General features: G+C 62.8%; 1 protein-coding gene across 2 annotated transcripts in view; it reads right to left on the reverse strand.

Moving 5' to 3' along the window:
* The window catches only part of Osbpl5 (oxysterol binding protein like 5), a 55,341-nt gene that overhangs the window by 11,821 nt on the left and 18,589 nt on the right, over positions 1-24,931 (reverse strand). Inside the window, exons 2-12 of one of the 2 annotated variants that reach the window (XM_047517468.1) lie at positions 16,693-16,849; positions 14,558-14,640; positions 10,824-11,006; positions 10,159-10,239; positions 9,823-9,924; positions 8,090-8,293; positions 7,096-7,180; positions 5,029-5,203; positions 4,554-4,752; positions 890-1,074; positions 483-564 (exon numbers count right to left, since the gene is read on the reverse strand). In XM_047517468.1, coding sequence (XP_047373424.1) covers positions 483-564; positions 890-1,074; positions 4,554-4,752; positions 5,029-5,203; positions 7,096-7,180; positions 8,090-8,293; positions 9,823-9,924; positions 10,159-10,239; positions 10,824-11,006; positions 14,558-14,640; positions 16,693-16,828 — 1,515 coding nt within the window. In that variant the 5' untranslated portion in view covers positions 16,829-16,849. Of the gene's footprint in view, positions 1-482; positions 565-889; positions 1,075-4,553; positions 4,753-5,028; positions 5,204-7,095; positions 7,181-8,089; positions 8,294-9,822; positions 9,925-10,158; positions 10,240-10,823; positions 11,007-14,557; positions 14,641-16,692; positions 16,850-24,931 lie in introns of those variants that run through there. The other variant, XM_047517470.1, reaches the window with a different exon arrangement.

The raw sequence follows: 24,931 nt of genomic DNA on the forward strand, positions 1-24,931 counted from the left end.
ACCCGGCTGCAACTCAGCCTCCATGGGGGTCTGGGTCGGTCCCTTCCCCTCTCTGGGCCTCTGTCTCCTTCTGTGCCATGGAAAGTGCAGCTGGACCCTCGGTGCTCCGACTGTGTCGTGGGGACCCCAGGGCTGCTGGTGGAGCTGGGGGTGGAGCTCAGCCCTCCCGGTCCCTACAGCTGGCAGCTCTGCATCTGCCGGGCTGCAGGGCTCTACACTGGTTCTGGAACTAGAACCTCTGAGGACCCTGGGTCTGCTGGTACCAGGGCATGGTGGTGTGCCCAATGCTGAGGCTGGTTCCTAGGGGTGGGAAGGGTCCAGCGTGGTCCTCCAGGGGATGGGCACCACCTTTGGGGCTTGGTCTGAGCAGCCCAGGGCCTCTCCGTGGGAAGTCAGGCCTGTCCTCCCACTTGGACCTTGGGTCACCGTGGGGTAGCCAGGACCTTGGAGCCAAGGGGAGGAGGCGTGGCCCGGGAACTCACCTTGGGCTTCTTGTAGAAGCCTGACAGGTACCAGCGCAGCACGAGCTTGATGCGGCTGTAGGGATCGTCCTCCCGGGCAGCACTGCCATGCGGGTGGGGAGCTCTGGTGTGCCCGGGGTCCCTGACCACCCTCCTCCCCTGACCGCACGCTCCACCATCCCAACTTCACCCCCTGAGCTACCCTGATGCTCCGGACACCCCCCATCATGCCAGGCAGCTCTGAAGCAGGGGACCCACCCCAACCCTAACCCTAACCCAGGCGGGCCACTCGTGCCAGCTGCCCCACGCTGGGCCGCAGAGGGAGCGGCTGGCGCTGGCAGCCGTCCAAGCCCTGTGTGCTCCTGCCCTCCATGCCCTGCGGGCTCCGGGCCCGGCCCTGTCCCCGTGGCCGCCCTGCCGCGGTGCACCTGGAGAGCAGGTCGGCGTGGTAGTAGTAGTCGGAGAGTTTGCTGAGGAAGGAGCGCGGCTCCAGCACGAAGGTGGGCAGCGCCACGCGGGACAGGTCCATGCCCGGCCGCAGCTGCCGCAGCAGCACCCACACCAGGCCCTTGTTCTCCTCGGACACCGTCTCCACCTGCGACACCTCGTTCAGCTGCAGCAGAGGGCCTGGGGTCAGCTCTGCACACCCGAGAGCGGGGAGCGGGCAGGCGCAGCTGGCTGGGGAGGGCGTGGACGCCCGGCCTGGCCCGCAGCATCCGCCCTCCCCTTCCCAACACATCCACCCTGCCTGGGGCGGTGCGGCTGCCTGTCCAGGCCGGCTGTCGCCTGCTCCCCCGGGCCTGCTGCTCCAGCTGGCAGCCTGGGCCCTCTGCCCTCTGAGTCCAGGCGGGCCTGGCTGGATGGGGCTGTGGGGCTTCAGTGACGCCTGGGTGACACCTGGGAGGAGCTCCCAGCTGCCCTCGAGGTCCGGCACGGAGGTTTTGGCCCCTCTGACCCTCAGCTGGACTGTGAGGCAGGAGTTCCTCCATTTAAAAAGTCATTTTCAAATTCTTTTTAAATCTTGACCCTTTCTGGAGGATGCTGGCCTCCCAAACTGCCGTGGCCTCAAGGCACGCCCACGGGGCCTTCACGCCATGCACGCTGAAGCGGACACTCAGCCCCCCGCCGGTGCCCTGCCAGCTCGCTCACTTTTTTGGGTGCAAGGTGGGAAGCAGGGGCACCCTGGACGCTCTCCTCTTTCCCGTGACATCTGACCCTTCTCACGACGGTCAGGTCAACACTGCGGTGACAGCCTTGGGCCTCTGGCCTTCCTGCACGCTGGGTAGAGGGTGGGCCTGTCGCCCTTTCCATAAGCCCCAGGGAAGCAGGAAGGTCCCCAAGGCTGACAGAGAGGTCGGCACAGCCAGGAGGGCAGGCTCTGTCCAGCAGGAACCCTCTGCCATGGACAGTCCCTCTGAGCTGCGGCACCCGGGCAGGGCAGGGCGGGGTCCTTCTGCTGTCACTGCTGGAAGCCACTGTGGTTCCCGGCGTGGGCAAGTCGGCGTGGCTGGGGACCCCCAAGCCCTCCATTGCCCTGAGCTAGATTTGGGCTGGAGGAGGCAAGGGTGTGACCCTGGGTCCTGGTGACAGGCCCAGCACCATGTTTCTCCTCTCTCTAGAGTCAGATCTTGCAGCGGCCCCAGGATGTGGACTGCTGTTGTCCTCCTTTGTGACCTTCCCGAGGTCACGTGGCTAACGTCAGGCAGAGGGGGTTTGACACAGGGCTGTCTGCGTTCTGGGTGAAAGCAGCTGCCTGGGGCGGCAGCAGGACAGGGCCTGGCACAGGCAGCCTCACGGGCACCCAGAGGACGGGGAGCCCCAGAGGAAGGGGCATCTCCGACCCTCAGGAGGGGCAGGTCAGGGAGGGGCCATGCAGAGCCCGGCTCAGCTCCTGGGCCAGCTCAGGGGCTCACATGGGCAGCTGTCCATCAGGAGCCTTGCTGCTGGTCCATGTCACCCTCGGCACTCTCCCTGGTGGGCGTTTCCACCCCTCCTCAACCCGCCCCTCTGGGCACCTGGCCCTGGACGGTGCTCTCGGTTCCGGGCTCCCTCCCTGGCTCCTGGGCTGCCCCTCCAGGCACAGTACCAGGCCTCTCCCCGGAGCCCCAGATGGTGGCCGCGCCTCCCAGGGACCGCTGACAGGTCCCACGGTCACAGGCCACACATCCTGTCCTGCAACAGTCCTGCCTCCTCATCCTCCAAGTGCCCCCTGAGCCTGGCACCATGTGCAGGCGGGCTGCCCATCCACCTCCGGAGGCGCGCTCCTGCTCCCACACGCCAGCCCGCCCCCCGCCCCGGGCTCTCCGTTCAGCCCACGGGCGTCTCCCGACACCCTCCCGACACCCTCCCGGCGCTCACTGCACGTGCCCCAGGCACAGTGGGCAGCCCAGTCACCCAGCACAGCAGCCATGGACGGCGGGGCGCCTCCAGCTGAACGCGCTTTCACAGAAGCCTATGTCCACGGTGGAGCCAGATGCAAACAAGACCGTTCTGCCTGCAGGTGGAGGGTCCCTGGGACCCGTGTCTGAAGCATGGGGCCAACACCAGGCAGCAAGGTCACTGGAAGGGCTGATGCTGGCCTTGCAGGTGAGCTGCCTCCTGAGAGGGTATCAATGAACGAGCAAGCCGGGCCCTCCCTGCTCTGCATGTGACCTCTCCCTCTCACAGGTGCTCCCCTGTGAGGCCATCCACCAGGTGACACCACCCCAGGGGCCCTCAGCAGAGGCCAAATCATGGGGCTGCCCAATTCTGGACAGCCAGTCTCCAAACTGTGAGCTACAGAAAGTTTTCTCTCCCAAGCACCCAACCTCAGGTGTTTTGTTATAGCAACAGGAAATGGCTGATACAGAGACACTGTCCTGAACAGCAATGGGGCCCCAAATTCCCCTTTCCTGTGGAACCAGGGGCTATGCCATCCACCACAGCCTCAGCCTTGCAGCTTTCTTTCCACCTGGACAGGAATGACTACAGAGGCCAGTCCTGGCAGCTCCCAATCCTCAGCACTCTTGGCTTCTTCAACCTACCCCACTACCCATCCCAGGCCTGGACCCTATGCGTCCTTCCGCTTGGGCTCCCACTTCCTGAGACACACCACGGTGCCCACAGCATCTCAACAGCAATTCAAGCACTCCACCTCTGTCCTCCATAGGAGCACCTCATGGGTGCTCACACCTGTCATGCACTTCTGTGGCCCCTGCGACTGGGATGCCACCTCCCTCTTGTTATTCAGGTCCTCATAGAGACCCCATGACCACCCCTTCAGGGCACTGCTCCACCCCATCATAAGCCCTTTACTCTCTTGTCCCCCTTTACCCTCCTCACCAGCTTCCTGAGTCCTCTGTGGTACATTAGTCAGTTTTCTGTTACTATGACAAACACCTAGGATAATCAACTGATAAAGAAAAAAGGTTTATTTGGTTCACAGTTTTGGAGATTTTGCCCTTGGTTGGCCCTGCTGGTTTTGGAGCTGTGGTGAGGTGGCACACCCTGGCAGAAGTGTGTGGCACAGAAAGTTACTCACCTTACAGGAAGCAGAAGAGAAACAGACTGGATCCCAAAGTCCCCTTTGGGGACACACCCCCAATGACCTGAAGTCCTCCTTTCAGGCCCCACCTGGTGGGGCTTCTCCTGCCTCCCACAGGCACCAAGTTGGGGACAAAGCCTTCAACACATGGGCTTTTGGGACACTCCAGTCCAAGCCACGCAGTGGGTTGATGGCCTGCTTTCTGCTTCCATGAACATGGGTTGTGGGGGCAGCCCAGGCCCACCATCTACCCAGGGGGCCAGGAGCAACAGCTCCCTGGTAGCACAGAATCCTCGTCCTGCTCATTGCCCACCGGGCTGGCTGAGGGCCCTCCTGGGCGTCCTGTCCTCTAACAGGTGGTTCCAGCCCCAGGGGCCACCTCTTTCTGGAGGACCCTCTGCCCCATCCCTGCATCTGCACACCAGCAGGGTGGGGCCCAGGGAGCGGGCACATCTCAGAAGAGGGGCGTCCCCCCAGGGAGTGCTGGCGGCCCGCTACCCAGGGGGCGGACGGCAGCCCCGTCCTGGACCCTGGCAGGCCGCCCCGACTGGGGCCGGGGTAGCGCTCACCTCCGCGAGCTCCTCCTGGGTCTGCTCCACATAGGTGGTCCCTCTGCGGGGCCCCCCGGGGCTCTCAGACTGGTCACTGCCGCTCTCGTGGGTCTTGCGGCTGTGGTCCTGGGTCTCCGCCCCCGAGTCCTCGGCGTTCTCTGACTTGTCTGAGAAGCCATCGTTCTCCAGGTGGTTCTCTAGGGAAGAGCCGCTCAGCCTGGAAGGCGGGTGGGCAGTGTGGTACCTGTCACAGGCGAGCCCCGGCCGGCACACCCACCTGGACGCCCGCACTGCACGGCCCTCCACAACACCCCTGCCTTGGTGGCCACCCCCCACTGCTGGACACTGCAGCCCCCATTCCGTGATGAAGCAGCTGAGCGTCTGGGGACCGGCAGGTAACAGGTCCCCGCTCCACAGCGGCTCTGTGTGCGGCTGGGTGGCTTCCTCCCCGCCCGGCCTCGGGGCCCCTCGCCCGGCCCTCCGCGCTGCTCACGGGAACAGGTCCTGGTCTGGGTGCACGCTGGCTGAGGCGGGCAGTCCGTAGGGCGAGGAGGGCGAGGCGTCGGGCGAGGACCCCGGCTCCCCGTCGCGGCCCTGCTTGCAGGTGCTCAGTCGCAGCAGGCTGGAACAGCGCAGGGCCAGCTCCAGGGCGTCCAGCCAGCAGCGCCCTGGGGACACGGGTCAGCCGCCTGCCCTCACCACGGAGCCCACCTGCTCCCCGCCCCGACCGCACCCCCAGGGAGGCCACCCTCTTCCCCTCCACTCCTCCTGCCACAGGTGGGGCGGGGGCAGACCCCAGAAATCCCTGTGGCCCTGGACTTCCTGGGAGGCCTCAGGTGGCTCTTCAGAGAGCCTCCATGCACCCATGCCACAGGAGTGCTAAGGCCAGAGGGTGAGGGACCTCAAGGTGTAGGCCCAGAGCAGCCCTGCACCCAGACGGTGGCCTGCAGGTGTCCCCAGGTGGAGTGGGATGAGGGCCAGGAACGGCAGTCCGGTGCCCTGGGGCTCCTGCTGGCTGGGAGCACAGGCAGGAGCAGGGTGGAGGTGGCAGGGCCCTGCATGTGGGAGGAGCCACTGCCCAGGCCACAGGGACGAAGCTGTGACCAGCAGAGGAGGGGGAGGGGCTCTTGCTCCTGGTCTCTGAGGCCTTCCCGGCAGGGAGGTGGGCTCAGACCCCCAGCGCTAACAGCCATGGGACATGTGTCCACCCAGGTCACACCTGGCATCCTTCCACTCACAACAGCATCCTGGGGTGGCCAGTGAGTGACAGCTTAAAGAACAATGAGAGTCCGGGGTCCAGGCAGGACCAGGCAGAGTGGGGAGTGGTCAGTCCTGGAGGGACCTGGGCGTGGCTCTTGGAGACTGTCTCTTTACCTGACAAGCCCAAGGACCCTGCTTGGGTGGGGCATCCCTGGGGTCACTCTGGGAAACTCCGGAGGACCCACCAGGACGGTGGCTCCTGGTTCTCTGGAGCTGCTCTTCTTGCCAGGGGACATCTGAGGCACTTCTGGGGTTCACTGAAGGCTGGTGTGAGCAGAGCACCCCAGCCTGGTGAATAATCATGGGGCAGGTCCAGGGGTGGGGGTGGTGATGGGAGGTGGCCCACGTGGACAAGAGCCGAGAAGGTCACAGCTGCAGAGTTGGGGTTGGGACCTGAATGTGTTCCGGGCCCTCACTGAGGACCAGACATCCTGGAAGTGACGCCCACTGCAAGGCCTCCTGCCCCTCCACCCTGACACCCACAGGGGCTGGGGACACTCTTCCTCCCCCTCTGCCCCTCTGCCAATCAGGTGTCCCCAGTCTCCTTGTCTGATGGCTCGCTGCTCACCTCCCACTCAGGTCTGCAGGTCCATGAGGCATGGGCTGCCCTGTCCACCCCAGGGCCCAGGTGGGATCCCACAAATGATCAAATATTAAAGGTAGCATGGATATGGCATTGACCACCAGGGGGCGATGTGGCACTGGTCTGGAGGACACTGCCGGCCGCCAAGCCTGAGGGGCTGGACCCAGTGGGCAAGGGCCTCTAGGCTGGGCGCTGCCTGCTGAGGGCCCCTGAGGGCAAAGAGGGGTAGCCACCCCCATCAGTGGGTGGTCACTGCGGAAGGTAGCCGCTAGCTCCAGGGACAGCTGTGGCTGTGAGAGCTGCCATTCAGGGCGGCCTGAGTGAGGTGGGTCTGGAGCGGGGAATCACGCTCCTGTCTGGCCTCTAGCCTGTGCCTCGGTTTCCTCATCTGTCCACGTGGAAGATGACAGCAGGACCTGCTGGTTCACGGTGCCCAGCAGGGTATGCAGCTTAGTTACTGTCACTTGGTTGCTCTAATGAGGTCCCTGGATTCTCATAACATTGGGGTGACAAGTATTAGTCACCCATGGGGAAGCTGAGGTTCAGAGAGGTACCACATGAGCAGCCTGCCTGGTGCCAAGCCTGGGCTTGCCCCACGACCTCACATCTTGTTGGGGGGTTGTGGAGGGCCTGAAGCATGTCCACCTACACCTGGATTACATCCCACAGGGCCCCTCCTCCAGGGCAGGTACCCAGGAGGCAGGCAGATGGACTCACCGTCCGATTCCGAGGCGGCCCTGAAGATCAGGTAACTGCTGGGGAGGGGCTGTGTGATGGAGCCCACACTCTCGCCTTTGGGGCCCTGGAGAGGCAGAGACCTGCAGGGTCAGGCACTTGGCCAGGAAGACCTGGCGGGCAGCAAGAGAGACGGATGGGCGGGGATTCTCGCCCTCGGCTCTCCAGCTCTGAGCTTCCTGATTTAGGGTGGCCGGGATCCTGCAAAACCAGGATGCCCAGTTGAATCTGAATCTCAGAGAAATAATGAAGAGCTTTGTAGGGTAAGTACAGCCCATGGAACATCTGAGATAGACTTAAAGACAGTTCCCAACTTACAATAGTTCAAAGTACAATATTTTGACTTTACGGTAATAGGGAAGCATGCTCATATAGCCACTGTGTCCCATGTTCAGTACAGTGTTCAACTCATGGGACAGTCAGCAGGCTCGGAGTGGGAGGGTCTTGCCCAACTGTGGGATGATGTGTGTTCTGATCTCAGGCAGGTGAGCTGAGCAATGGCGACTGGGAGCCAGGTGTGTTAAGTGCAGTTTCAATGTGTGGATTTCCAACTTACAATGGGTTATCTGGACATGACCTCATCACAAGTTGAAGAGAGTCTTCACTAAAAACTGGTTCCTCTGAAGTTCAACTGCTGCTGGGTGCTCTGGGTTTCCCCTAGGAAGCCCAGCCCTGTTGGTCCTGGACTGGGCAGCCCGTTATGAGGGCAAGGTCTGGGCTAGAGGGGCCTGTAAGCCTCATCCTGCTCTGCCACCACTCCCTGAGGCCACCAAGGGTTCTTCATGGAGGGCCAGGACCATATCTGATGTCTGGCCCTGCATGAGGCTTGGAGAAGTTAAGAGATCTGCTGGAGGTCCTGCCGTGGGCAGTGGTGTCCCATCGTGGGAACTGACCCCACTGCCACGGCCCAGGAGGAACCTCCTAACCCTATGGGTCACTCTCCTCTGCCCAGTGCATCCCTACCGCCTGGCAGTACCTTCACGGCCCAGACGGACTGGTCGAGTGGGTGGAAGAGCTTGAAGCAGAAGCCGTCCTTCTTGGAGGGGCGCTCGATGAGCTCGCAGCAGTGCAGCAGCACGGTGCCCACCCACTGGCCCACCTTGGGCGTCTTGTAGATGAGCAACACCCCTGGCTTCAGCACGCACCACAGCTTGGTCCAGCTCTTCAGGGTCCCGCGGATCTGCAAGGGGGGCAGTGTGGTGACTTCTGCCCACTAAGGCTGCCCATGGGCGTCTGGATGGCTTGGTGGGGCAGTCTGGGGTGGGGGCTCCAATGGGCTCTTCTCCCTCGCTGCCCCCTTCCTTGGCCCCCACTCCTGGGGGTGCCTGCTGTGTGCCTGCAAGGGCAGATGTAGTCCAGTTGAAGCTGGGCCACAAACCTGCGGGAGCCCTGGGAACTCAGAGCAGAGCTCAGGGATTGCCCTGGGGTGTGGCAGGGCTCCCCCCTGGTTTCACAAAGGAAAACGTAAATGATGGCAGACTCAGAGAAATCTAGAGAAACCAGGGGCAGACTGCTGGTGAGGTTAATGGAGGTCAAGTTCAAAGTCAAGGAGGTCCCAGGTCCTGGGAGGAACTAGCAGGAGTGGCGACTTGGGATTCTGAGCTTTGTCAACCAGTTATCATTTCTTCTCTCATTCAAACTCAGCCTTCACATCACACCTTGTGGGTATCGGTGATTTGAATCACGGTCTGACTCTTGTAGCTGTGTCGTGGTGTGCAAAGGTGCGGGTCAAGATGGCCCAGTTGCTACAGTGACACCGGCCCAAGGAAACTCTATGCAAAGGCTCAGGGTTATCAGTCGAGGCCTTGAGTTCAGACACCAACTTCCAGGGATAAAAGAATTTTGAGCATAACAAGAGGACCCTAATGTTTCGCCAGCCCTGTGCCCTTCAGTCTGCCTGCCTTGCTGACACTTTCCCGCAAAGAACCTTTTGATGACGAGACCTATATAATAAACGAGCTGAGCTAGCTCTGGGTCAGTCAGACCCCACCAGAGTCTGCTGCCCACCCGGCCCCACCTTCTCCTCTCTATGTGTCTGTCTGTCTTCCCTTCATCTCCCATCACCCCTCTGGTTTCTGAATTAACAGCCATGCTGCTCACAGCAGTACCTAGCTTCCATTTTGCCTGTGGGGTGGAGGGTGGCAGAGGCACACCTGTGTCCCTTACTGTCCCCCCAGGTTGGGCAGGGCTGTCCGATCTCCACTGTAAGGAGAGGGAAGCTGAGGCTCAGGGCTGAGTGCCTCGGGAGGTCTGAGCACAGCTGCCTGACCTTGAACCTGGGCACTCTGCCGGGAGCCAGGGTAATGGCCCCTCCCAAGGACTCTGAGGTCACAGACCAGGGCCCACTTTGTCAGGTGCCATCGAGGGAGGGCAGATGGAGTGGAGGCCTGAGCCAGTGGCTGCTGTCCTCACAGGAAGGGGCACAGATTTGGAGGGTTGGCTGTGTGAACACGGAGGCAGGGAGCAGACTGATGTGGCCACAAGTCAAGGACACTGGAGCTAGAAGGGTCAGAAAGGACCCACCCCCAGGACCTGCAGGGCCTGGCTGGCACCTTGATTTTGGACTTTTTCTTCCAGAAAAAGGAAATGAGGTTTCTATTGCTTTAAGTCATACAGGGCAGCCCCCGAACACGTACGCAAGCTGAGCATCTTTCAAGTGGCCGCAGCCCTCCCACTGCCCACGGGGAGCTCCCACTGCCAGCCACCCACCTTCAGGCTGTCAGCCATGATGACCACGCTGGGGTCCGTCAGGGCGCTGAACAGCTGCTTGGTGGCCCGCTTCTTCTCCTGTCGGTAGCTCTCCTTCTGTGCCTGGGCCCAGACACCAGCGGGTGGTCATGGGGGATGGCCCCCAGCTGCCCGGTCCCTCCCACCACCCAGCCTGGGGCTGGAGGAGGGCCAGGCAGGTAGAAGAGAGCAGAGGGGCACGGGGTGGTGGGCTGCAGTGTGCCCGCCTAATGACAGATGGGGGCCCCTCTCATCTGAGGCCCCTTCCTATGAAGGGGACAAACGACAGGCCCTGCCCCTCCCAGGGCCCAGGCCCACCTTGAGGGTCTCCTTCTTGGAGGTCCTGGCTTTTGGGGACACACACTCCTTGTCAGATCCATTGCACAGCCTGTTCTCTGCCTGCAAGAGAGACACGTGGGAGTGGGGGGCATTGGGTGCAGCTGGGAGTGCTGGGGCAGGCAGGGGCCGGCTCGAGGTGCAGGACACGGAAGTCAGAAAGCCGTCACTCCTGGGGGGTCTGTGGGGGTAGGAGAACAAGGGGGGTCGTGGAGAGCCCCTTCCTGGGCACCTGCACTGAATTCATGGCAAAGAGATGGTGGGCGAGCTTATGGCTGCATCCACCCACAGGAAGAGTACCCTCGTCCTCCCCCTGAGGCCCAGGACGTCTGCTCCTTGGCCATCGCCACCAGCCCTTCCTCTGGGCAGGCCGATGTGTGCAGAGGAGGCTATGTGCTGAGGATGCCCCATATTCTGGAAGATGCTGTGTGCGGGGTCAGTGCCCAGGTCCTGCCTGTGGCCACAGGTGGGGTCCTGTGCAGGCCACAGCTGACTTGCTGGCAAAAAGCAGCAACCAGGATCTTGGAGCTGGGAGGGGCCATAGTTCCTCTACGGATGGGGAAACGGAGGCTGGTAGGGTAGCTGGGACGCAGAGCGGCCCTGAGGCTGCAGGCTTGGGAAGGGCGGAACGGCCCCTAGCTGTGCACCTGCGAGCCAAGGACAGTTTCCGCAACTGTGAGCAGCTGAGACAGAGTCGAATGGATACGATTTCTCGGGACATGAAAGGTCCATGAAATTCCAACTCCAGCGTCCACAGTTTCCTGGGCACACAGCGGGCCACTCATCTCCACGCCGTGGCTGCCCTCTCTGGGGACGGTGGTGTGCAGTGCCTGCAGAGGGGTCGTGAGCAGGAAAGTCCAAAATTCCAACTGTCTGGCTCCTCCTAAGGAAACCTGCTGCCCTGCTCTACTCTCTCTGCTGGGTGCCGGGGTGCTTGTGCGCACCCTCTGGAGCTTCCGGGGCAGGGGAATTCTCCACTCTGTAAAGAGGTCCCATTTGGGCAAGGGGGCTGGGCCCTCACCTTGGCCTGCTCAGAACAGCAGGGTGATGGTGCAGGTGACAAGGGTACAGAGCTAAGGCTTTGTTCACTCAGACATGCCAGGCCCCATTTTGAGGCTCTGTCTGTGCCACTGTCCCCCTTGTCTGTAAAGGGTGTGTCCAAAGATCTGGTAGCTGCGGAAACTGGGTAGTTGTGAAGCCTGCAGGTGCTGTTTCCCTACACATCTGTACCGTGATGTTGTTCAACTTAGGGTTAGTTAGGCACAGTAAGAGATTAACAGTAGCTAAAAATAAAGTAGAATGATTGTAACAATGCACTGTCACCAAAGTGGACGTGGCCGCTCTGTCTGACAACAGCTGCCAAGTGACTAACGAGCAGGTAGTGTACGCAGTGTGGATACGCTGGGCAAAGGGGATTCACGTCCCAGGCAGGGTGTGGCAGGATGGTGATATTGTCACCCTACTCAGAAGAGTGCACCAGTTAAACAAGTGAACTGTTTACTTCTGGAATTCTCCACGTGATATTTTAGAGTGACGTTGCCCAGGGGTAACTGAAAGCATGGAAGGCGACCACAGGGCGTGGACCGCTGCTCTTGCTCGCCCGCCTCCGTGGACCTGCGAGGCAGAGCCATCCATCCCCACTTGGTGGACGGGAAGCCAAGAAGGGAGCGAGGTGAGGCAGCTCGCAGGCTGGGGCTAGAGAGGGACTGCTCCAGGGACACCTGGACAGCACCCCGCCAGGCTCGCCCTAGGTACCAGGTTAGGCAGCAAATACGAGCTCTGAGAGAGAGGCAGCCACCCATAGGTGGAGGGGCTGTCAGGGCAGGGGAGGAGGGGCGCGGGGTGCCAGGCTTGTGTGTGTCACCTACAGCAGCTCAGGCCACTGTCATTGTGTTCTGCAGAGAAGGGGACTGGCACAGAGAGATTCAGAAACCTGTCCAAGTCACACAGTTTAAAAGAAGCCGAGCTGGGACTGAACCCCAGCAGTCTTACTCCTGTGCTGCACCCACTTAGCCCAAAGAACATTCCAGATCACCGGGAAAAGGGACACAGGAGGGGTTCCTAGGGGCTCCACCCTGGGAAGAAGCATTTGTGCTAAGGATGTATGCTGGACCTTGGCCAGAAGACAGGCCTCTGGGGGCCAGGCTGAGGGGTTAGAGCTCCTGTTTCTCCTCCCGGGAGTCTTCTGAGCCAGGTCTGGGCGCAGTGCCCTTGGCTGACTTAGCACATGTTGTTCCCCAACTGGGGATGCCCTTCCCTGTTGCTGGGCAGCCCTGCCCCTTCCTCAGCCCCTGTGTCACTTGCACACAAGAACTTCAGCTCAGACTGCCCTGCTGGCACCAGATCCTGGTGACACACTGTGCCCCAAGCCTACCCAGGACTTCTGTAGCTGCAGCCATTTCTGTGGTCAGTGTGCCCACCACAGGGACAGTTATGTCCCACACTGGCTCAGCACTGGTAGCTGGGGGCTCAGCGAGTACCCCAAATAAAGGAATGAAAGCTAATTGGCTTAAATTAGAACATGATCTGTGAACCTGCTGACAAACCCCTGCCACCAGTTTCCCACCACGTGGGGCAGAATGGCGCTGCATTTGCTGTGGGCAACGGGAAGAGAAGGTGGGACGGATGGAGGGCGCTTCCCCTGCCTCCCTGCTGGGCAAAGGAATCGGGGTGGCTGCAGCTCCTGGCGAGCACTGCTCCCCCTTACTGCAGCTGTGTTGGGCAGACTGACCGCAGGCCAGGGCCCTGTGGTCACTCCTGAATGCCACTGAGAGTCAGGCAATAATGGGGTACCCTGAGAAATGAGAAATGCTGCTCAGAACTAGGAGCTTCGGAGTCTGTAGGGAACTTTGCAACCCATTCAGAGGACTTAAACTGTAATTTAGAACAATGTAAGGAACGGGGCAAGAGAGTGCAAAGCGTCCATCCGACAGGGGTCTAGGATTCAGAATGCGTGAAAAGCTCCACAACGCTAGAGCGAAAAGACGAGCAGCACCATGGGAGGGCGGTGGAGGGCTTGCAGAGACCTTCCTCCAAAGCGATGCACGCGCACGGGCCAGCGAGCTCACCAAGGCGCTCCACGTGGAGACTCCCCAGGAAGGCCACCGGAACCACAGCGAGCACCACTTGGGTGTCTCACCAAATATGTCTCGCCATATTTTTTTAAGGAAACAAAATAGAAAATCTCAAGGGTTGGCTGGTAAGTGCATGAGGGTCAGCGCCTGCACATAGCTGGAGCGGCAGCACATCCGTCCCTCAAGATTTAAGCCTGGGATTCTTAGAATTCATATTCCTGCAGAGTTCCCTGTGACCAGCAATTCCACTCTAGGTACACACCCCCAAGTGTTGAGACTGGCACTCAAAAAATACCAATCCAAGTGCATCCACAGCAGCACTGTGGCTAAAAAGAAGAGGGAACCCCAGGGCACGTGGCTGGAGAGCAGAGCGCCGGAACCGTCCCCCGACGGGACTGTTACCCTCCTTGAAAAGGAAGACACTCTGACCGCTGCCACATCCTGGCAGCCTGCAGCACCTCGCTGGGTGAAATGACGGAGGCCACACCGCAGGACCCCCTCCCATGAGCCCAAGGGTGGTCAGACCCACAGACAGGGAGGAGGAGGGGGCAGGGTTGGAGGGCAGGACGCAGCGTCTAACGGGACAGAGTCCCAGTTTGAGGAGATGAGCAAGTTCTGGAGGTGGAGGTGGTAGCAGCTGTGGGGCAGGGGCCTGGTGTCCCTGGACTCTGCGCTCCGACATGGTCACAAGGGGAAATCTCACATCACGTCTATTTTGCCCACTTCAAAACTTCTGAAGGGCCAAGCAAACACCCGAGAGCGTCTCGCCACGCGTGCAGGTGAGGGGTCGTGGGTCAGGGTGGCGCAGGTCCCTTGTTCTCCCTGAGGCTGACACCAGGGCCCACCAGGACACTATTGGCTCCAGGCCTTGCTCGAGGTCACACAGGCCCCCGAGGCCAGTGCAGGTGGAGGATGGCCTCTATCCTCATGACTCAGCACTGCCCAGCTAGGGCTGGCGGGGAGCACGCGTGGACTCCCTTGGCCCCGGGCTGGCGGAGGCAAGGGTGCAGCCATGCAGCCAAGGCCCCGCACGCGCCTCACACCCTGCCGCACGGGGGCCGCCGCTCTGGGCAGCTTCTCAAGCCCAGCAGCACGCCTCCCTTCTCGGGTCCCCTGTGTTATGCCAGGAAGGTGGCTTTCACAAAACAGCCTCGAGGCTGGGCCTGGGACAGTCCCTCCTCGGCGTTGTGCACCTGGGATTTGGGTCCCTGTTCCCTGGACTGAACAGGGGCTGCAGGCTCATCAGCATCCTGCTGTCCCCTGAGCCAGGCTCCCTGCCCTGGGCCCTGCCCCTGCTGGGCTCTTACCGGGGGCACCTTGGTGGAAGAGCCTGAGGTGGGGGGCTCTTCATCTCTCGGCAGTGACGGGCCATCGGGCTCCATGTCCTTCCCTGCAGAAGAGCAGCAGGGTGAGAGAGGGCACGGCGGCCAGGCTCCCAGGAGGGGCGGGGGCCAGAGGAGATGGCGGGGCCACAGGACACTGCCCTGAGGGATCCAGTAAGTGTCAGCAAACGTCAGCCCTGGGAGGGACCAGGGGCCCTGGTCCAGCCTCTGTGACCACAGGGAGGAGGCCGGGAGCAGTGGGCGGAACCCAGGGGTTCTGGGCCTGGGGTGTTCTTAACTTGGGGTCTGTGTGGCCCCCAGTCCTCAGAGGAAGAGCACAGCATCCAGGCTTATAGGCACGCTGGGTCCCAGGTGCAGGTCATGTGTCCCTCTGGCAGATGCCATTGGCCCCAGTGCTGAAACTGAGAGGGAGGTGGTGGGACGTTGTCCTGGGTCCCAGCACAGCTTGGCTGAGGAGGAAGAAGGGAGACCCTAGGTGTCTGGGGTCAATCCTGGGGACGTGGCCCAGGCTCCCCTTGCCCTGGCGCTACTTCTGAAGGTCACGGGCAGAAGGAAGGCGGGGGATGGCTGCAGAGGAGGCCCGAAGCTGCAGAAGGGCCCTCCTGCCCACTTCCTGTGACTGTGGGCCCCTGGCTTGGCAGCCCCTGAGGGCTGTGGGTGACTCCTCCTGCCACAGCCCCAGGTGGGCAGCGAGGAGGGGCGGGTGAGGACAGACACCCCCAGAGCCTGCCGAAGCCCGGGGGCTCTGCAGACCATCTCCTGGGGAGTCCTGGGAAGGGCTGGTAGGACAGGGAGCCCCTCTCTCCAGAAAGGCAGACCAATGACCCGAGGAAGTGGTTCTGCCCAAATGTCCTGTGCGGCGGCCATTCAAGGTTGCACAATGTCCCTGTCCCTGGGGACGGCAGCCCGGAGCTCCCCGCCCACCCAGCACCCCAAGCCCTGACTCGGGCAGGGTCAGCGGGGGTCCGCTCCACCTTCAGGGTGCCCTCGTCAGATGCTCTGGAATGCTACCCTGGGCCACCTCAGTGTGGCGCCGTGCCCTGGGCTGGGAGGACGCAGGGTGCCCCCGCAGGCCACGACCAGCACTGGCTGCTCCTCACGGCCGGTCCATGTCCATCTCCCTCCCTGCCCCTGGGACTTGTGGCCCCTTTTGTTCCTTGGACAGTCCCACCCAGCCCAGTCCTGCCCTGCCTGGGCCAGTGACTGAGGACCAAATCCCGGGCAGCCGGAGACGCCGCCTCCCCGGCTCCCCGACAGCAGCGCGCAGGCCGCTGGGGAGGCTGCAGGAGTAAGGGCGGAGCTCTGACTTCCAGCCTCCTGCAGCCTGGCCTCCCAGGACGCCACAAGGCCTCCGCGCTGGGCCTCCGCCTCCCCATCTGTCGACTGAGACTAGACGAGACAGTCCCCCGCCCCAAGGCTCCCCACCTCCTCCCTGCCCAGCCACAGGAGGTGGAGTGGGGGCCCATCTGGGGAGAGTCCTTCCAGGGCAGGCAGTCAGCTTCTGGCCCCCAGGGGCTGCGGAGGGAAGGGCTGGTCTCTCTGAGCTCAGCAGTCACAATGGGGCAGCAGGACGCAGCTCAGACTCCACTGGGTGGGGCCGCGCGCAGGAGGAGGCGGGGCTGGGCTGGGAACACCAGCAGGCAGGGCGCTGCCCTCCGGGTGCTGGGCCTCACCCCCGAGCTGCCTGGCAGTGCACCAGAACTGAATGCCCCCCCACGGCCCCGGTAAGGGGCATGGGTACCAATATTGCCCCCATTTTACAGATGAGCAAACTGAGCTCAGAGACCCAGTGGCTGGCTTGGGTCACCCACAAGGACAGCAGGGAGGACTCAGGCTGCCCGTCCCTGGAGCCTGGGTCTGGGATGACCGTGCCTCCGATCCCCCAGACGACAGGCCGGGGGCCCTCCCTGTCTTCCATGCCGACCCCCATGGATCTCAGCAGGAAGCCACCGGGCCTGCCAGTTTGGAGGGCTGTGAACCCTTTGTCCCTCGAGGCTACCCAGGCCCGGGTGGGGGTGCGAGCAGAGCAGGCTACTGCCCTCGAGGGCGGCGAGGGCGCGGGGACCTGGGGCCACAGGGCACCCACAGCCAGCACCCACCTGGGCCGGCCGGGCTGAACTCATTCTCACAGCCCAGGAGCAGGTGTCGTGCGAGCTTCCGGGGGTCGGTCTTCTGTGGGGTGGAGGCGGGCGGACACAGCGAGAAGCGGCGCCGGAGAAAGGCCTCCTCCTTCATGGCGTGGGTGCTGGGGGGCTTCTGGAAGAAGAAGGGAGAGAGGACCCAGCCGTGACTCGGCTGAAATCGGGCGGCCCCCTCCTGCCTGGGTGGTGCCAATGGGGTGGTGACCCCCTTACACTCAGGGACCCCAGGGGCCACTCTGAGGGGTTGAGGAGGCCTGAAGGTGGGCAGGGGTGGGTGGCAAGGAAGCCCACACTCAGCCAACGGCTTTGTCCAAGGCTGGCTCTTCCAGGGCCAGGGAGCTAAGGGAACAAGTGTGGCTTGTCACAGCACCTGGCAGGTGTCCTTTGAGAACCCCAAGGCCCTGGTCTGCAGGACCCTGACACGGCTGAGCAAACTCAAGGGGGGCCACAGACTCACGCTGGCCACCAGATTTGCCCTTAGGTTGCGGCAGAGAGACAGCAACCACTCACACACGCCAAGGGCTGGTCTGTCCACAGAGGACGCCGAGGAAGGCCAGGCCTTCCTTGAGAGACACCTCGAGAGACAAGGCCTGGGCGTGCTCAAGGGGAGCCCTCCCGCCTCCCGGGGCCACGTTCCTGCTTCCCAGCATGGCCAGACACAACCCCGGGGCCCCACAGAAGGAGCGTCGTGGGGTCAGGATGCCAGGGACCTCTGCCGGCCTCCCCTCCCCTCCAGCAAGTCTGGGAGTCTGCCCTCGGGAAGGCACTCAGGTCTTGCCACCTCCGGGGTCTTGCCCCACGCCCAATACGGTTCCCTGCGCCTCAGCAGAACAACTGGCCAAGGTCCCGCTTCCCAGGCACGTCCCACTGACGGCACCAAACCCACCCGCTCTCAGCTTGGTTCATAGATGAGCAGCTCCCAGCTCTGCGAGCGGAGTCCGTGCCCCCTGTCACAGCAGGGGTGGTGCTGGCAGGGCACTGGGGCTCCGGCTCCTGCGTCTGCCGCTCCCTGGTTGCTCCTGAACACCTGCTGACCACCTCCCTCCCTGCCTGGCTTTACGGGCACATGGCCTGCAGGCTCTCTGGGGGCCAATGGCTCCTGGTCAAGGCCAGGACAAAGGCTCTGCTTTCTCCCACGGGCCTGACTCCAGACACACAAAGCCTTTCGTGCACGGGCCTGACTCCAGACACACAAAGCCTTTCGTGCTAGACTTGGGGACCAGGTGGGGCTTCAGGGTGGCCCAGCATGTCACTTGTGCCAGGGTTTCTATCACAGCCTCAGAACCCTTCTACGACCTCTGCCCAGGGGTCAGAGTGAGGGGCTCCGAGGTGGCACCTCCTAACCCCCTTGTGTCACCTGGCACCTGGTGCAGCTCCTCACCTTTGCCATTTCACAGACACGGAAACTGATTTCAGAGAGGGTGGGGTTTTGGCCCCAAATCACACAGCTACTAACTGGACCCAAGTTGGACAGATTGTGAAGCCTGACTCACAAGCTCTACCATCTCAGTATCTCAATTTCCCCCAAACCCACTGCTGAGAAAGACGGCGGGGTCTTTCTCAGAAAGACGGGGGGTGGTGGCACCAGCCCTGCTTCTCAGAGTCCGTATCCAACCTGCCCAGGGGTGTGCCGGCCAGGGAGCCAGCACTGAGAGGAGGTTGGACTCCGACATTCATTCGGTTGATTCTCTGGGCACCCGGGTTGTGTGGGGTACTGGGCAACCAAGGCAAGTCAGACAGGATCCTGCCCTTGAGGGCCAGCAGGGAGCACAGGGCCACCCTGGGCAGAGTGCGAGGGCGACGACACAGGTAGGTCTCCCCCACCCGGAGCCTCATTTCTCGTAGGATTTGAGTTCTGTGGACTCGGGGCAGGTGGAGGGATCCTGTCTGCACAGCTTGAGGATAGCTCACGGCTCGGACTCAGACACCCCACGCGGCCTTCTGCCCTGGCTCCACCTGGGGTGGGAGGACATAGCGGTCAGTGGCTACCTTTCTCCTCAGATGTCATTGCACGAATTCTCCCAACAGTAATGGCCAGTGGACTCAGGGTCTGTATGCTCCAGAGTTCACTCGTCTGTATTCTAACCTGTCTCTCCTTCCCTCCTCCTGTCTGTTCACTTGACAATTTACCCATCCATCCATCCATCCATTTGTGTATCCATCTACCCACCCACTCATCCATCCATCCATCCATCCATTTGTGTATCTATCTACCCACCCACCCACTCATCCATCCACCCACCCATCCATCCATCTACCCACTCATCCATCCCTCCATCCTCACATCCATCCATCCACCACCCACTCATCCATCCATCTACCCACCCACCCATTCATCCATCCATCCATCTACCCACCCACTCACTCATCCATCCACCCACCCATCCATCCATCTACCCACTCATCCATCCATCCATCCTCACATCCATCCATCCATCCACCACCCACTCATCCATCCATCTACCCACCCACCCATTCATCCATCCATCTACCCACCCACCCACTCATCCATCCATTCACCCACCCATTCATCTATCCATCCATCCATCTACCCTCCATCCATCCACCCACCCACCCATTTGCCCATTCGTCCATCTGTCCATCCATCCTCTCCCTCTCCCTCCCTCCCTCCCTCCATCTTCCCATACAGCATTCTGACAAGCACAGTTCCCCCTCCTTTCCACAGCAGGTGGACTTTGAGCAACTGACCTGCTGGTATGCATCCCCCAACACTGCAGCTGCAGGGAATAGCTGCTCTACTGCGGACCCCTGCAGGCCAAGGCCAGGGCCAGGGCCCTGCAGGGCTGCACCCAGGTCAGTGGTCTGGGTCTGTAGAACTCTCTGGAAGACCTAGCTCCCAGCCTTCCTCACACCTTGCCATCACAGTTCTAGTGGCCTCTCGGCCACTGTCAACACTACCTGGGGGGAGGAGCATTTGTTTTAAAGGTAAGTCCAGGTCACTCAGAACAAACTCCGTCCCTGACCCCTATCCCAAGTCCTCCACGTGGCCCCCTGCCTGCGTTCCCACCCCTCTTGCCCACTCAGCTCCAGCCACACTGGTCCCTTTATGGTCTTTGAAAACATGGAGCCCACTGCTGCCGAGGGCCTCTGCACTGGCCTCCCGCCCCAGCACCTCCCACCCACCTCTCCAGGGCCAGTACTCGCCGGATTCCACAGGCGGACGGAGCTCAGCTCTGGGGCCGGAGGGCCGGGCTGCACAGCACATTCCCCACATAGCACCGGGGCTCTGGCTGCTCTCCCTGGCGTTTCTTTATCCTTTGTTAAAGCGCTCTGGTGTCCGTCCTGCCTGCTGACTGATGCTAGCAGCCGGAGCAGGCACCTCCTGAGCCAGGAGCTCGGGGTGGGGACCTGGGAGGCGGGCTGCAAGGGCTCTTGGTGAAGGCGCCAGAGCGGATGTCCACGTGCCTTCCGCACCCCGTCCCCCAAATCTCCGGCTCAGGGGCGGGTGCTCAGAGAGCCGACCAGGGGCAGCCCGGGGGCTGATGTCCATGATAACCTGGGGAGCTCCCTGTTCCCAGATGCGGGCCGTGCCAGGTGGAAGGTCAGGTCGAAGGAAAGAATTAGTGCTCCCAGAGCACCTGCGGCCCGGGGTGAGGTCCCGCCCTCTAGCAGCTGGTGGGAGACTCGGGGTCCACCAGAGGGCTGCACGCCCGGGGCTGCTAGCCGGGGACTGAGGGGCTATGCCAGGCCCACCACTGTCCTTCCCATGGACACCCCATGTGGGGCAGGAGGTGGGGGGACGCCGAGGGAAGCACGCACGGCGGCAGAGGGAAGGGGAAAAGGACGAGGGGCAGGCACGAAGGGTGGGTGGATCAAGACCACCACCAGGTGTGGCAGCAGCACCCTGGAGACATGGAGGCCCTGGCCGGCACTGCCCACCGAGAAGCCCCCACGACCCGTCCCCCTCTGACTGCCAAGGCTCCAAGGAGGCCTCTCTCTGGGCCCGGCTTCTGCCTGTCTGAGGCCACCAAGGGCTGATGTGTGAGCTGCCTCCACTGTCCCCCATGACTGTGCCCAGGCTGGCCTGTGCCCAGGGCGAGCAATGGCACCACCCCGTCTCCCTGTCACTCGATGCCCTTGTGATCCCAACGTCCAAGCGCAGGAGAGATGCTGCTGGGGCCCGAGACTCCGTGAGACGGCCTGCACACGCCCGGGCCCCGAGGGGAGGCCAAGGGTGCCAGCTGAAAGCCATGTTCCTGCGGGTGGGGTCTTGCCCAGAGCCCCACGGTCCCTGGAGGAGGACCCACATGAAGGCCAGGCCAGGAGGCAGCCACCAGCTGGGGCTAGGGAAGGGTCAGGGATGGTTGTGGCCGCAGTGCCCAGCTCTGGCCCAGGCCAGGGAAGAGGGCTTACAGGCGACCGCGCAGCCAAGGGCCCTTCCTGGCACAAGCAGACCAGCCACCTGGAGTCTCAGGCCATGACCTCCTGCCAGACTGGGCGAGGTCAGCCGCTGCTCCTGGAAGCCAGAGGAAGCTTTCTCGGACACTCGGTCACCAGTGGCCCCTCCTGTCCCCTCCCTGGCTCCAGGGCTTGTGGCCGCAGCCATTGGCAAGCAGGGATCAGCACAGGGTGCTGGGACCCACCCTCCAGTTCCCTGCCTCAGGGGCGACGGGGGTGGGGCTGCCATCTAGGCATCCCCTGCAGGTCCCTGCAGTGCGACTCTAGCCTGGCTGCATCCAGTGGCCGCATGGCCTGGCCGCAAGTGGGAACCACCCCTGCTGGAGGGAGGGACACGCAGCCCTGAAAGAAGGGAGCTCGGTACAGGCTGAGCCCATGGGGCTGGGTTTTGGCCACATGTGTGGATCTCTTCCAGAGGTTTGCTGGGACTTGGGGGTGGTGTTCCTGGGACCCAGGGGGGACTGGGGCTGAGTGTCAGGCAGGGGCAGCTTGGGTGCTGGACCCTAGGGGCTCGGGGAGGAGGGTGGGGCACCGTGCATCCCTTCCTCCCAGGACCCCAGCCACCGGGCTTCCCCCAGCCAGGCCCTGACCTGCTCTTGCTCCTGCTGGGCCTCTGGCGGGGCTCCCTCAGGACCGTCTCCCAGGCTCTGTCACGGGGCAGCTGCCCGCCCACAGGTTACTCTTCTGGTCCTGCAGGACCCAGGCAGGCTGGGCTTCCACTGTGGGGCAGCCCCTGCTGAGGAAGGCCACTGGAGCCCCTCTGTGCCCGGCCCAGGTGGGAGCCATGAGGTGTTTTCAGAGCCCATCAGCTCGTGGCTAGAGGTGGGCCTGGGTGGGGCTGGAGCTGCCGTGTGCAGAGAGGGCTCCCGCAGGGCCAGCAGTGGGAGGGCAGCCGTCCTCCCTGGCCCCCCTGAGTCCAGGCAGGGCAGGGACGCGTGCACCTCTGAGCCCCCACCTCCTGCTCCCAGGAGCCACCTGGGGGCCCATGTGATTGCCTGGGATGGCCCACCCGGCAGCAGGGCCTGGACACGCTGACCTTCAGGTTCCACCCACGCCGGGAGCCATTGTCTGACCCCCTTCCCACTGACCGCAGGCTCCCCGTTTCCTCCTCCGTCTCTGCCCCCCACGCTACCCCCAGGCCTGAGTAGCCTCCCCAGACTCTCCCACCTGGGCACAGAAGCCTCTGAGCTTCAGGAGGCCGTGTTGCCAGCCCAGGGCAGCCAGGGTGGGTGTGGGGAACAGGACAAGTCCTGCCCTCCTCTGGTCAGCCTCTCTCCCTGAGGACACTGGCCTCTGGAGCCGGGGTAGGCTCCGTGCTCCCATGCTGAGCCCTGCTGGCTGGCAGCAGGGTCTGGAAGGTGGGTGTGGAGCCCACTCCAGCCGGGACCCCCACCCACTGCCTCCAGATGGCCCCGCCTGCACTCCCGGACAGACACCCCCGCCTTCGGCCGGAACAGTGGGATTCTAGTGAGGGTCGGGCACTGGCACCTGTCAGGGCTGCCCGGGGCTGTGAGACGGTTATGGGAGGCCAGGCCTGGCCGAGTCTCTGCTCTCTGTGGGAACCCTGAGCCTCGGGGAGCCTCGCAGGACCCCGGACTCACCTCCGTCCCACCTGCTCGAGCTCAAGTGCAGGGGCCCACTATAACCAAATCCCTCCCTGTCATCCTGCAGAGGCCTGGGGACCGCCAGCTGGGGGCAAGGGCCCAGCCTAAGGGCTACGTGACCCCAGCCAGACACGACCGTCTCTCAGCCCCTGGGACTTGCTCTCCGGGAGATGCAGTGCCTGCAGGCGCCAAGTGTGAGCCCGTCCCCAGCACCCACAGCGCCTGGGTGCTTCCTCACCACAGCCCACGGAGGGAGGAGAGCCAGAGTTCCTGGGAGGACGAGGCTCTGTGCACTGGGACACTCTACCCTTAGTCGGGGTTTGCAGGAGCCTCCGTCATGGCACCCACACCCACACTTCTGCCTGAATTCGGTGAAGCCTCGTTAAAGGTTGTGGGGCGGGGGAACACTCTGCACCCCACAGGCTCAGGGATGAGGCAACATGAGCCTACATACTGGCTCTCAGCATATCTGCTGAAAGTTCTAGGGAAGGGCAGAAGCCACCAGTTAAAGGACAACAGCTATCAGTTAAAGGAAAGCAGCCACCGGTAGCCAGCCGTTAAAGAAGAGCAGCCACAATGCTCTCACCACACACCTACATCCCAAACCTTGCTAAGGGGAGCCTCCCAGCACCTGAGGCACCCCATGGACACTACTGCATTTCAGGGTCCAGCAACAGTTGTCCCTCCTGGGAGCAGACACCAGGCTGAGTCCAGGCTGGACTACCTGCCTGGGGCTCACACTGGGCAAAGTCAGCGGCCCCAGGTAAGTAGAGCCTCTGGGGAGCACCCTGGCATGCACCCAGATGGGGGCCTGGGCGCCAGGGCACTGGCTGGGCTCTTCCAGCCCACACGCTGTGCCGAGGGACGGTGGCCCCAGGCCTCGGCACGCTCCAGCCGATCTGACGTGGTTCTCACAACGCCCGCAAGGTGGGCCTGGGCACCACCATCGCATTCAAAGATGCAGAAACAGAGGCCCCGAGGGGGGGAACACAGGTCTGAGCGCCCACCGCTCACGTCCTGCCTGGGGCCCTCGCGGGAGTGCGGCTCCAAGCCCCAAGTTTCCCTTGAGCTTGAAGATGGTCCAGGGGGCAGACAGGGGGACAGGAGGGTCAAGCTCCGGGGTAGAGGGGCAGAGCCGGCTAGACAGGGCCGAGGAGGGCCTGGGCCCTGGGAGGGGCAGGAAGTGGCCTGCCTCCTCAGGGCAGCGTGGGCCGGGCCTGGGAGTCCTCTAGGCTGACTCAGCAGAGTCACGTGCCCATGGGCCTGGCCCTGGCACAGGTCCACCTGGCCTCCTGACCAGACCACCCTCTTGCAACTCCTCAGCAGTATGGCCCGCCAGCCTGGCACACCCGTCCACCACTTCCTGTGCAGACCACTCCCTGGCCTGGCCTGGCCTGGGGAGCCCCAACCAGGGGCCAGGTGGAGGTGGTCCCTGAGGCAGGCCGGACCCCGCCGTGTCACACCCAGACCCTGCCCACTCCTCCTGATGAAATGGAGGCAGAACGTGGGATGCGAGCTGCAGCAGGGTGGCTCTCCAGGTGCCGCAGGGACAGAGGGGAGGAGAGGGAGAGGCACGGGTACAAGCAGGAGAGGAGGCCCCGCCAGCCACAGTGAATCAGCACCCTCGACTGAAACAGGGAGGCTGGGGCACAGGTGTCCACTGCTGCCCGGGCACAGCCTCCCTTCCCGGCTTCAGGCCAGCTCTGCCCTGTGTGGGGCAGGATGGCGTGGCAGTGCCCAGCGGAGGCCTTCCCCTCTGTCCTTGGGCCTCTGTCAGCCTGGCTGGCCGTGGAGCCTTGTTTCTGAGCCCAGAGAGGACACCTACTGCCCACAGCTCCTTGGGACCGGGGGCACCGGGCTGGGCAGTGCCCAGTGCCAGCCACACTCCCACCTCAGGGAGGCCCTGCTCTCTGGGGAGAAGTCACCGCACGGCCCTTCTGGGGACATCCGGTCCCTCCCTCCCCACCTGGAAGGTGCCAGCTGGGTGGGGCCCTAATGCCTGGCCTGTGGCTGGCACGTCTGTGCTGGTGACTGCCCAGGGCACGGCTGAAAGCTCTTCCCTGCAGCTCCTGGCAAGCTGCAGGGTGGACGCCCCTGTTGGAGGGTCTCACAGGACCCTCGTCTGGAGATCCTGCTCCGCCTCGAGCAGCCGCTGTCTCCGGCAGCCTCGCAGA

This window comes from Sciurus carolinensis, chromosome 11 (assembly GCF_902686445.1).
Source record: "Sciurus carolinensis chromosome 11, mSciCar1.2, whole genome shotgun sequence".
Classification (NCBI taxonomy): domain Eukaryota; kingdom Metazoa; phylum Chordata; class Mammalia; order Rodentia; family Sciuridae; genus Sciurus; species Sciurus carolinensis.